General features: G+C 35.8%; 1 protein-coding gene across 6 annotated transcripts in view; it reads right to left on the bottom strand.

The window, feature by feature from the left end:
* woc (without children) overlaps positions 1-13,554 on the bottom strand; it is a 163,898-nt gene that overhangs the window by 9,467 nt on the left and 140,877 nt on the right. For all 6 annotated transcript variants that reach the window (XM_069839897.1, XM_069839901.1, XM_069839902.1 and 3 more), the window contains 2 exons: positions 5,217-5,436; positions 712-837 (listed from right to left, as the gene is read on the bottom strand). In XM_069839897.1, the coding sequence (XP_069695998.1) occupies positions 712-837; positions 5,217-5,436 (346 nt within the window). The remainder of the gene's footprint in view (positions 1-711; positions 838-5,216; positions 5,437-13,554) is intronic.

Below are 13,554 nucleotides of genomic sequence, written 5' to 3'. Positions count from 1 at the left end.
ATTATATTGAAGCTGATCACCGAAATTGGTACGACCAATTGTTACTTTAATTTATTCTTCAGATAATGGTCGCACCTTATATTTTCATTCAAAAAAAAAAAAAAAAAAAAAAAAAAAAAAAAAAAAAAAAAAAAAAAAAAAAAAAAACCATTAAAAATGCGACGATTATATGCGATGAAATACAGTAATTGGGCTGTCTAAAAAAAGTGGACTGAGAATGACTCATTGAAACCATAACAGGCCATGGGCCTTATACTTACTTGGATAATGATGATAATTTATAGTCATGCACATGTTAATGTAGGAACAAAAAAATTTCTCTTAAGGCACTATAGACATAGGCATAGTGGGTGAGAGGAGATTCAAGATTTTCGTGTAGCAGAGGGGAAGGTGTTGCATTCATAATTATGCTGTTGGACATACACATGAAGTTAAAGAAAAACTACATATAGATGTCCATAAAAGTAATTACCGCACCATATAAACTTGTGAACTTGTAATGTTAATTATAGATAACTATATATAGTATGATGCTTCTTCTGGTTAATAGTTTGACTTTATTGAATGTATTATAATTAAGATTGAATTAAATCATTTACACTACACTGAAAAATCAATACTGTAAACATCTACCATGAAATATCTGTAGCAGTCCCTACTACCTTCCACATTATCTTCGATTAAGAGAACGTCAAATTCTGATGTACTTACGTGAGTCATTATACAGAGCTGTAAACTTTTTCGCTACTTCATCTAAACACTCTGTAAATTTCTCATAATAGGAATCTGTGAAGATATTATCTATTCTTCCATTTTCGAACAAATATTGCTGTATTCCTGTAAAAGAAACAAACGAATTATGGAAAAGAATGTTCACTTTGAACGTATACAATTGAAGTATTTGAAACCAACATGAACGTTATAATTGCACATGAACAATTGGGAAGTGTATAGCAGTTCTTACTTGTTACCATCACCTAAGAAAAGTTATGATTAAGAAATAAAATCTCATTTTATCAGTCGTTTTACATAATTATTATGAAAACTTATATCTCACTCTGACAGATGACAAGAGAAATTATAGCAATGCTTAAAAAGATATTTGGAGTTACTAGGGAAATGTAACAATGAATCATGTTGTTGTTTCCTATGGCTTGATGGGTTTTACTCCATTTTGCTTCTGGCATCCCAATGTAACCCCGTGTCATGTTGCAGAATCACTGTTTATTGTGGCATTGTGCATTTCCTATATTTTTTGTACAACGAATAGCAACTGACATCCTTTTCATTTTCACTCTAGTGAATCTGACTGCACTCCAAAACACAGAAATTGCTTCCCTTACTGCTGAAGTAAGCCAAGCCTGAGCAGTGGGGCACTTCCTAATACAATAAAACCCTGATTTTATGTGATCTCGAATTAATGTAAACTGACATTTAACAATAGAAATATCAGGCCTCAAAATGATTCCATAAGAGTAATTTATTTTCATATTGATTTAATGTACTGTACATACTTTTTCGACAAAATGTCGTCTTGGAATCTGGGGTGCATATAATATTCACATACGAACACTCAGAATAAAAAAAAAAAATTAAATTAATGCTCTATTTATGTTATGAGATATGGCAGGAAACTGCTGATAGAAACGGCGGTTGCCAGTACGTGTTTTCTCGTGTTTTGTGCACTTCTCATTTGAAGAGTCCACTGCAAGAATGATGGATGTCATTTGGAATACATTTTGAAGGAGAAGCAATTGAAAGTTTCAAATGCTTAATACTCAAAGCTTAAAGGCTCATTCACAATGAAAATTAAACATAACGTAAGCGTTAAATGAAGTATATAAACGTTACGGTAAAATTAAGAAGTCATACCATCATTCATGATGGGAACATAAACATAATAGCAAACATACTTGGTAACCATGGAAACATAACAACGATGCCATTTCCTCATATTCTGTCGTATAGTTCAGTGCTCCACGATTGTGTTTTGTTTGCAAATCACATAAGCATAAGCATGAAAGTTTGGAGTTTGCAAACTTTCATGTTAATGTCTTACGGTAATGTTTATTTCAATACTTATGTGAATCATTGTGAATGATCGCATTTGGTAGCCTGGAAGCAAACATCTGTGTTTATGTTACGGTTATGTTTAATTTTCATTGTGAATGGGCCTTAACTGTATTTTGTAACAAGAGCTAAAAATGAAGCCTACACTTGTCTTAGGTACTGTGACAATTGAAGATCAAAGATTGAATCTTTAAGTGGCAAAACTTCCCACAAGAATCCTCACTTCCCACAGTGCTTTGGGTGGAGTTTGTGGTGAGCTTACAGTGGACAGTACTATAGTTTCCTGTTGGACTACTCATTTTCGTGATGGCAGTGTCAGCAAGTTTGCAATGTCCAGACGTTCCTGTTTCTGTTCCACAGTCAAGCAGTAAGAGACCCATCATGCAGAAATTTTTCTCTTCTTCAAATCATGTCAAAATATGGAATACTGAAGTTGGTGAAATTCCCGTAGCTCCTGAAAGTTTTTCACATGTTGCTCGACGATATTCTTGAAGAGCATTCACCACAAGTTTCACACTTTGTTCATGTGTTAATGTTTTTGGCCTTCCTAGTCTTGCATCATCATCTAAACTGATACGAAAATGAGTACCCACAAGAAACTGTACTACAGTCCACTCTAAGCTCACCACAAAATCTTCTTCACTGTGGATTTCTATGAGGTTTTGCCACATAAAGATTCGATCTTTGATCTTCAATCATCACAGTACTCATGAAATGTGTAGGTTCCATTTCTAGCTCTCATTACGTAAACACAGAATATGCTATGGACGAAATGAACACACGTGGTTCTTCCTCAAATCTTCAACTGCAACTGATGTAATTTTCATTGGTGTTGCGTCATCCATTTTATAATTCTACCAACCTGTGCATTATTTATGAAATAATTCTCGTATAATACTACGCCTGATTTATCTTCTCTTGGTGTTCATGATTGATCTGTCACCCTAGAAGATATATTTTACTTTGCCACATTGAAATATTTCAATGTTTTAAACAAAACACTAACACTATCAAGTAAACTTAAAACAAAAGACTCCCCCCCCCCCCCCAACTAAAAACAAGATAAGATGAGACAGAAAATTGATGCAGTGATGACAAGGGAAAGATAAGTACTATAAGAGAGCCTACCCACGCAGTTTTATGATATAGATATTATCTATCATTTGAACTTGTTAGAATTTGAAGGCAGATCTCTACTGTGTTCATGCTAACAGTGCATAATGCTCAACTAGAGTACATACAGTACCTGGCCACATTATTATAATCACTCACATTTTTACTATACTTTACATATTACTTCCCCATTTGAACTCTGGTTTCCTTTCTGAAGCAGAATTCACATTACATATTTAATTTTTAAACAATATTAAGTAAAATTACAATTATAACAATGTTATTTCAAGAAATATTGATAAATAACCAACCACACCTCATTTTTACAGAAATTTCAGTATTTCGTTCGACCTCGTTTGGCTTTAATTACAGCTTCAATTCTCTTTGGCATGCTTACAATACACTTTTGTATTATTTCCTGGATCCTCTCATTGTGATTCCAAACATGTATCAGCCTTTTAATAAGTGGAACTCTGGTAGTAATAAATTCTTTTGCTATCTCTCTTTTTACGAGCACCCAATGGGATTCAAGTCCGGTGAGTTTCCTGGCCATGGCAAAAGTGGAAAGTTTTTAGAAGCCAGAAACGTTTTGACTCTCCTAGCAGTGTGGCAAGGTGCACCATCTTGCTTAAAAATATATTTCTCCCCATTTGGGAACCATTTGTTCAGCTGAAGGATAAGCCTGTTTTCCAATACCTGGATATATTGATCTTGTTTCATTGTTCCCTGAACAATAAGAGTCGTCCTGAACCTTTGCTTGATATCACAGACCATATCATGACTGATATTGGGTGTTTAATTGTGTTAACCAGGCATCCAGGAGCAAAATTTTCTCCCTTTCGTCGACGAACAAACATTGTTTTGTCCATCAAACACTGAAAGGTTGATTCATAGGAGAAGCAAACCTGAAAATTGTCAAAGAAACTGATAAAAACTTTAAATTTTGTTTTTAAGTATTAAATACTGTATTTAAAAATACAAAATTTAGAGTTTTTATCAGTTTCTTTGACAATTTTCAGGTTTGCTTCTCCTATGAATCAACCTTTCAGTGTTTGATGGACAAAACAATGTTTGTTCGTCGACGAAAGGGAGAAAATTTTGCTCATGGATGCCTGGTTAACACAATTAAACACCCAATATCAGTCATGATATGGTCTGTGATATCAAGCAAAGGTTCAGGACGACTCTTATTGTTCAGGGAACAATGAAACAAGATCAATATATCCAGGTATTGGAAAACAGGCTTATCCTTCAGCTGAACAAATGGTTCCCAAATGGGGAGAAATATATTTTTAAGCAAGATGGTGCACCTTGCCACACTGCTAGGAGAGTCAAAACGTTTCTGGCTTCTAAAAACTTTCCACTTTTGCCATGGCCAGGAAACTCACCGGACTTGAATCCCATTGGGTACTCGTAAAAAGAGAGATAGCAAAAGAATTTATTACTACCAGAGTTCCACTTATTAAAAGGCTGATACATGTTTGGAATCACAATGAGAGGATCCAGGAAATAATACAAAAGTGTATTGTAAGCATGCCAAAGAGAATTGAAGCTGTAATTAAAGCCAAACGAGGTCGAACGAAATACTGAAATTTCTGTAAAAATGAGGTGTGGTTGGTTATTTATCAATATTTCTTGAAATAACATTGTTATAATTGTAATTTTACTTAATATTGTTTAAAAATTAAATATGTAATGTGAATTCTGCTTCAGAAAGGAAACCAGAGTTCAAATGGGGAAGTAATATGTAAAGTATAGTAAAAATGTGAGTGATTATAATAATGTGGCCAGGTACTGTATATTATCAATGTTAATTGGTGTATTACATTTTAATACAAAGGAAGGAAGTTCACCAGGAAGGCAATACAAAGTAAATAATAACATAATTATTTTTTTTAGACCTGGACTGTGTGGCTCTAATTTTAATTAGGGACTTACAGTATCATGTTGAACTTTAAAAATGTACTAAAACTGGACAAGATTTAGAAAATTAAATGCACGTTATAACATATTATACAACAAGATGTACTTGCCTAAACACAGGTAATAAATTGTATCAGGAGCATACTCGCTGCCATTTGGTTTCCTAACTTCCTTGACAAACAGACACAATGAATAATTAAGTTCATCTGCTGTCAGCTGAAGAATCTCAGGCTTGAACAACTTGAGTTTTCTGTTATTGGTTGCAGCTTTCTCCAGCTCAGCATTCTTAGTCATCACCCACTGTCTCCAAGCATTCACACCAAATGTGTACTGCAAAAAGAACGTAATTTTTTAAATGAAGTAATACCTTTACTTAATGCTTTCACTGTGAGCATATATTTATGGAAGTTCACATCAGCACCTACATTGATATTGTTGGTCAAAGTGTATTAGTGAATAATACCAGAAGAAATAAATTTTCATTATAATAAGATGAGCACCTACAAGTGGGAAGAGAACACAACTTGGAACATGAAAGACATTAAGTCAAGAATAAAAAGGTCTCTGTTAAACCTTTCTACTGTAAGATTAAAGAGGGCAAACAAAGTGAAGTTACTCTTCCTTTTCTGTATTTCACTCTTCGTATAATAACACAACTTTAAATCACTTCTTCTTGCTTCCTGGAATGCCTGCTATTACTTTTAACTAGAAACACGAAATCTATACATACTATACTATTTTATCTCACTCATGGTATCTATAACACCAGGGCTAAACTTAAGAGAATTTTCGTACTGATCCTACTTTCATATAACAGAGAAACCACCACGGGTTGGCCAGCAGAACCACTGCACCTGGAAGCAGTAACTGTAGGCAGATGGTACTCGTTTATTTCTGATAAATATGCTTGCAGCATTAATCATTCACAAACTCTGTGCTAAGTGTATTTGAATCAAGTACACTTGGACACTGTGTGAATATATCTGGATGCTACTTGGATCATGACAACAGTTTCATCCAAGCCCACTTGACAGGGAAGTTACATCCAAGTTAAGTAGGGTGACAGCCAACTTACAGTATTCGAAGTGGAACTTTTGTGCAATTAAAAATGGCGTCAAGTGCACAAAATGTAGAGGGTGAAACCCATAAAAAGAAACAGAAAATAACACTAGTGAACAAAATTAAAATTTTTTTTCATGTATCTGCTATGTAAATGGGTTGATTTATTTAATTTTAGTGTGCTGAATTCAGTGGAAAAATCAGTTTCTATCACGTCTCATTTTCTACATACACAGCACTAACACAAAGGCAGTAATATAATATTGGCAAACCTGAATCATTTTAAATACAAACATAACATAATACTCAGAAGCCACTAGTTTTCTTGATAACATAAAAAAACTCCTATAAACCAACAAAATCACTAAAACAATTCGTAGTAATCCAAGATATTAATATTTACAATGTACAAAGCCAATTTCCTTCGGAAAAATAGAATAGCAATATTTTCCTTGCCAAAAAAGGATCCAATTTAAATCAGAATACAAGTACAAGCCTACCTTTTACATCCATCAAAAGACTAATTAAAAATAAATATAAAATCAAGCAAACCCAAGTACTATGTACCAAAGCCAAAGATAAAAAATGGAGCATTTTAATAAAAAAAACAGAAATTACGTAAATCTGCAGTAGCAAAATTCAGACTGCTTACAGAACACAATTATTTGGCCAAACACTTGAATAAAATAGGAATTTACACAAATCCAAATTGCCCCCTATGCAACAAAGAAGAAGAAATGACTGAAGATCATCTACAAACCTGTGAAGTTCTACCTGATGGATCCACCACAGAGAAATATTGGATAGCAAGAACGCTAATGGCTTTGTTGCCAAAGCCCGGCATTAGATATAACAACAACAACAACATATTTTCCTTTTGTATAGTGTCTCATTCATCTCTCTAACAAGTAATCATCAGTAATTTTCCATCATTGAAGGGTTCCAGTAACTTTGGTAATGACACTCCATGGTAGATTTAAAACGTTTGTCCTGTTTGTCACTACAAGCACCACAGTTTTTTTTTTGGGAAAAAGTCATGGTGTGAGTGTAAATGTGAATTTTGAGTTCTTGTAATTATCTAATACCCCAGTCTCTATGGAAATATTTACCATCTCTTCTGTTACCCAGAAATCCGTAAACAATGGTTTTGAAATAGGACTCAAGATTTGTGAGCTTCACATCAAACAACAAGTGCCTAATTTGTAGCCCAATAAATATACCTTCTTTTAGCTTAACTTCATTCATCTTAGGAAATAATTTTTGCAAGTGATCGAAGGCCTGCCCCCTTTCATCGAGAGCTTTTATGAAGTTCTTCATAAAGCTTCATCTTATGTGAAGCATAGGCAAAATGACTTTACTCTGGTCAACCAATGGAATATTTTTTACATTTTCCTTTCTAACAATGTATGATTATGTCACAGGTCATTCTTCGACTTTGTAGTGGTTCTTAATGTCACGGCTGTCTCACAAGTGCAAAAAACAATATTTTAGATCTACTACTGGTACCTATGTAAACAGTGCGACAACCTTTATATCAAAGGATATCTACCAGTTGTGATATTTATATTTGATTCCCTGCAGATTATGCAAGAGATCTGTGGTACAAAGGGTGTGTTCTGATCACCGAGAACACAATCAAAGTAAAGTTTGTAAGCCTTCTTAACAAAGTCATGCTTGGCTTCCTTTGTTTTCTTTTCGAAGTGAATTTTATTGCTGCATAAATAACTAAAGTCATCATGATGGTCATCTCACAAGTTCGCACAGGGAAAGTAAAAACACAGATGGGCACAAACTAAGGTAACAATGAAGTGACCAACAATATCCACACTTCAGCCCGCACTAGACTACAGGACTGACATTGCTAGCTGAGTCACTTCAATCAGGCAATGCCAGTACACTTCTTGTACAAATAATAATATCTTTGCTATATAGTGGCTATTTTGAAAACTTCTTCCACGGTATATTACGTCCAAATACAGAGTTTAACCATCATAGCATTGATTTATTATACAATATCTCTGAAAAAATTACAACACAAACAAAGTAAAAATATTTTTAAAATCCATATAAAATATCTCAAAAGCCTTACGTCATACAGTAATTCCGAAGGCCTTCTCGGATTCTACAACCAGATGTAAAATAGCTGTTAACCAGTTTAATTAGAAAGTGGACAGACAGAAAAAATGTAAGATTTATAGAGCTATATGAGGAAGAGGAAGTGTTGTGGAATGTGAGCTTAGCAGACTATAAGAACAACAATACATGGAACTCTGCAGTACAAAGTATAGCAAAGAGCATTTCTGAGTAACACTAAAAAAAAAAAAAAAATGTACTCCATGCAAACAACTTATGAACATGAGACAGAAAAAATTAAAGAATTGAATATAACAGGCTCAGCAACTGAAGACATTCCATGTATTTTCCTAACGTAGTACGGTACAAAAATTGCTGACTGATTCTAACATGGTATGATGAATGTAAGAAATAAATTTACAAATTTGGTAAGACGTTATGCGTAAGGATCCAGTTCTGAGTCCAAAGTTTCTTTCTTCCCTTTTCTAGAATTTTTTTTTTTTTTCAATGAATTTGAAGACCATAACACTTACTGTATTTTCTGGAATACCCAGCACACTTATTTTCCCCTGAAATATACAAGTAAAAGATATGGGTGTGCAGCTTATTCAAAATGAAGTTGGCAACATTGCCTGATTTTCTTCCCTGCAACTCATGGCACATGCCATTATTCTCCAGCATGAATATTTCAATTGTTAACATTGTTAAATGGCGTTTGAGTTAGCAGTGTCAGAATGAAGTTCAAGTATGATAAGTAAATTCCGGATTTCTAAGCACAATCAAATAGTAAAATAAGTAAGCAAATAAGCACGAAAAATGGTGAAAATAAGCACCAAAATAAGCAAAAACGAATACACGGAAATATGATGATAAATTATTTGTTTCGTGGAATGCTGATTGAGAGGTTTTTGTGGGTGGCATTCTTAACTACTACAGCGAGGAATCACACACACCTTATTGAACCAACGCGTGTTGCACAACCTCCACACTGCAGCTTGGAACTCCGGGATTCACCATCCATACACATGACATCATACCGATAAGTGCAATAATTGACTGACCTGCCTAGTCGCAGAAGCTTGGTGGGGAATCCCAAGATTCTCTCTTACTTAGAACTACGCAGTATTATTTCACAACATCCTGGGTCATATCCTAGCATTGCTTTCTTACTCATTCGACTGAAGTTAATTTTTTATTAGCCAATAAAAAAAGAGAATCAGTGATAATGACAGCTAGGAATGAAATATGCACTTTTAAAATAACAGTTTTGGATAAAATATGCTGTTTTAGTTAAAAATCGCAAAATAAGTATGTAAAAACGTTTTCCTGCGAAATAAGCATTTATAAGCACTAACAAACATAGTTAAAACTGCTTATCTAGGTGTATCTTACGAAGTATAACCCTTCTGCTTACCTTTAAAAGTGTGGAAAAGAAAATGCATTTTGCTTAGAAATCTGGACTTTAGTGATAAGTGTGTAGTTTGCACATTTTCGATTCTGAAAATGAATAATGAATACCACTAAAAGATGATATTATAGATATTCAAAAGTCGCGCGACATAGGACATCTCCGTTATTAGTGCAAGTACAAAAAATAGTTTCAAATAAATGTTTTAGATATTGATACGTGTAGTTCATGTGCAACATTTTAAGAAAATCGTAAGAGCCATTTTTGAGAAAATTGCAACAAACATGTTCGCGTTTCAAGTAAAGTCCCAGTTTGGTTAGGAAAAATGCATCCAAAACTGAGATGTCACATCTCTGGAGCATACGAAACTTAAATTAGAAATGTGGTTTAGGTCACGCGCCGTAATTAATAAATTGTGTTTTTTGTGTAGACAGGTGAGTAAGTGCTAGTTTCACCAGTGAACCGGGTAGTAACAGACAATGTACACAATTCCCGAGAGGGTGGAAATGGTTCTCATCCATGCGGGAGGCCTAAGTCTATGGGAAGCAGCAGAAGAATATCACAGACGGCATCCAGATCAACCTACCCCACATCACGGAAGCATTGGCCGTTTACTGGAATGGTTCAAGACAGCAGGCAGTATCCACGACAAAAAAACGGTCAGGGCGGCTTCGTACAGCAATGATGCAAACGCAGCTAGTGTACTAGCTAAGCTGGTAGTCAGTCCATCACGGTCAACCAGGGAAGTGGCACAAGAATGTGGCACCAGTCAAGCTTACGTGTCCAGGATACTATCCGTCAATCATTTCCATTCCTATCGTATGCACTTTGTGCAGGAACTGCATGGGGATGACACAGATATGCAGGTGCAATTCTGTGAGTGGTTTCTTGAATGACGAAAGCACCAGCCAAACCTTGAAGCTGATATTTGTTGGAGCGATGAGGCCTGTTTCCATTTGAACGGAACAGTGAATCGACATAACGCTGTGTACTGGGCACCCGAGATCCCCCACATAGCTGTAGAGGCTCATAATCAGTTTGACCCAAGATTAAATGTGTGGTGTGGCATACACGGGGATGTTGTCATCGGTCCCGTGGTACTGAACAACAAGCTTACTGCTCCACTGTACAGATAGCATCTCGAGGCTGCCCTACTTGGATGATCTGCCCCTAGAAAGAAGACGTGGGTTTTTCTTTCAGCAGGATGGAACACCACCGCATTTCAGATTGACAGTTCGCAAATTGCTGAATGAAGTTATCCCTGGGTATTGGATCGGTTGCAGGGATCCAGTGGAATGGTCGCCTAAGTCGCCAGATTTAACGCTACTTGACTTTTTTATCTGGGGACATCTCAAGCGTGTAGTTTACAGGCACAGGCCCCAAAAACTGGATGAAGTGCAGGAAAATATCAGGAGAGAATGTGCACAAATAACACCTGCAGTGTTACTTAATGTGAGGAGCAGTTACCTCAACTGTGTATGGATGTGCCGTCAACAAAATGGCCACCGACGTGAACACTTACTCCATTAGTGTGCCTGTGGAACAATTACACAGGTCGTGAAAGTTCAAGTGCTAAAATGTTTCAGTTTGCCATTGTGACTCTCAACTTACTCACATGTCTACACAAAAAACACAATTTATTAATTACGGCGCGCGACCCAAACCACATTTCTAATTTAAGTTTCGTACCCTCCAGAGATGTGACACCTCAGTTTTGGATGCGTTTTCCTTAACCAAACTGGTACTTTACTTGAAACGCGAACATGTTTGTTGCAATTTTCTCAAAAATGGCTCTTACGATTTTCTTAAAAATTTGCACATGAACTACACGTACCAATATCTAAAACATTTATTTGAAACTATTTTTTGTACTTACACTAATAACGGAGATGTCCTATGTCGCGCGACTTTTGAATCACCCTGTATATTAATTTGTCCTACAGAATTTATCTGTAATATTGACACTTAATATTTTAGGAGAAAAATTCGTTCTGGCACCGGGGATCAAACCCGGGTCCTTGGTTCTACGTACCAAGCGCTCTGACCACTGAGCTATGCCGAATCCAATCCACAGCATCTGATCAAATTCACCTACTTCGATGTTTCCCTTTTTGGCCTGACTCCAAGTTAGGCATATATATGTTGATGTGTATCCAGTGTCAACTGCCATTATACTAGGAGCGCACTCAGCTGAGTGACTTATTGGCTGGGAATCTGCAGTTACTATGCACTGCTAGCTGAGATAATATTATAGATATATATTAATTTGTCCTACAGAATTTATCTGTAATATTTAGCCATTTATACCTGAACCCACACTTTCTGAAGTTGAAATTGCGATAGAAAATCTGAAAAATTATAAATCTCCAGGTATCGATCAAATTCCAGCAGAATTAATACAAGAGGGTGGAAGTGCATTATCTAACGAAATTTATAAGATTGTACTTGCTATTTGGGAAAAGGAAATTGTACCAGAACAATGGAAGGAGTCCATTATCGTACCTATCTTTAAGAAGGGGGACAAGACTAACTGTAGTAACTTTCGAGGAATATCACTTTTGTTGACGTCGTACAAAATTTTGTCCAATATTCTTTTGAGAAGATTAACTCCATATGTAGATGAAATTATTGGGGATCATCAATGTGGTTTTAGGCATAATAGATCAACTATTGACCAGATATTTTGTATTCGACAGATAATGGAGAAAAAATGGGAGTATAAGGGTACAGTGCATCAGTTATTCATAGATTTCAAAAAGGCATATGACTCGGTTGAGAGAGACGTTTTATATGATCTTCTTATTGAATTTGGTATTCCCAAGAAACTAGTTCGATTAATTAAAATGTGTCTCAGTGAAACGTACAGCAGAGTCCGTATAGATTAATTTCTGTCAGATGCCTTTCCAATTCACTGCGGGCTAAAGCAAGGAGATGCACTATCACCTTTACTTTTTAACTTTGCTCTACAGTATGTCATTAGGAAAGTCCAGGATAACAGAGAGGGCTTGGAATTGAATGGGTTACATCAGCTGCTTGTCTATGCAGATGACGTGAATATGTTAGGAGAAAATCCACAAACGATTAGGGAAAACACGGGAATTTTACTGGAAGCAAGTAAAGAGATAGGTTTGGAAGTAAATCCCGAAAAGACAAAGTATATGATTATGTCTCGTGACGAGAATAGTGTACGAAATGGAAATATAAAAATTGGAAATTTATCTTTTGAAGAGGTGGAGAAGTTCAAATATCTTGGAGCAACAGTAACAAATATAAATGATACTTGGGAGGAAATTAAACACAAAATAAATATGGGAAATGTCTGTTATTATTTGGTTGAGAAACTTTTATCATCCAGTCTGCTGCCGAAAAATCTGAAAGTTAGAATTTATAAAACAGTTATATTACAGGTTGTTCTGTATGGATGTGAAACTTGGACTCTCACTTTGAGAGAGGAACAGAGATTAAGGGTGTTTGAGAATAAGGTGCTTAGGAAAATATTTGGGGCTAAGAGGGATGAAGTTACAGGAGAATGGAGAAAGTTACACAACACAGAACTGCACGCATTGTATTCTTCATCTGACATAATTAGGAACATTAAATCCAGACGTATGAGATGGGCAGGGCATGTAGCACGTATGGGCGAATCCAGAAATGCATATAGAGTGTTAGTTGGGAGGCCTGAGGAAAAAAGACCTTTAGGGAGGCCGAGACGTAGATGGGAAGATAATATTAAAATGGATTTGAGGGAGGTGGGATATGATGATAGAGAATGGATTAATTTTGCTCAGGATAGGGACCAATGGCGGGCTTATGTGAGGGCGGCAATGAAACTCCAGGTTCCTTAAAAGCCAGTAAGTAAGTATTGACACTTAATATTTTAGGAGAAAAATTCGCTCCAGGTCCTTGGT

This window comes from Periplaneta americana, chromosome 11 (genome assembly GCF_040183065.1).
Source record: "Periplaneta americana isolate PAMFEO1 chromosome 11, P.americana_PAMFEO1_priV1, whole genome shotgun sequence".
NCBI lineage: Eukaryota > Metazoa > Arthropoda > Insecta > Blattodea > Blattidae > Periplaneta > Periplaneta americana.
The sequence above is the reverse complement of the archived record's forward strand: the minus strand, read 5'-3'. Positions and strand labels throughout refer to the sequence as shown.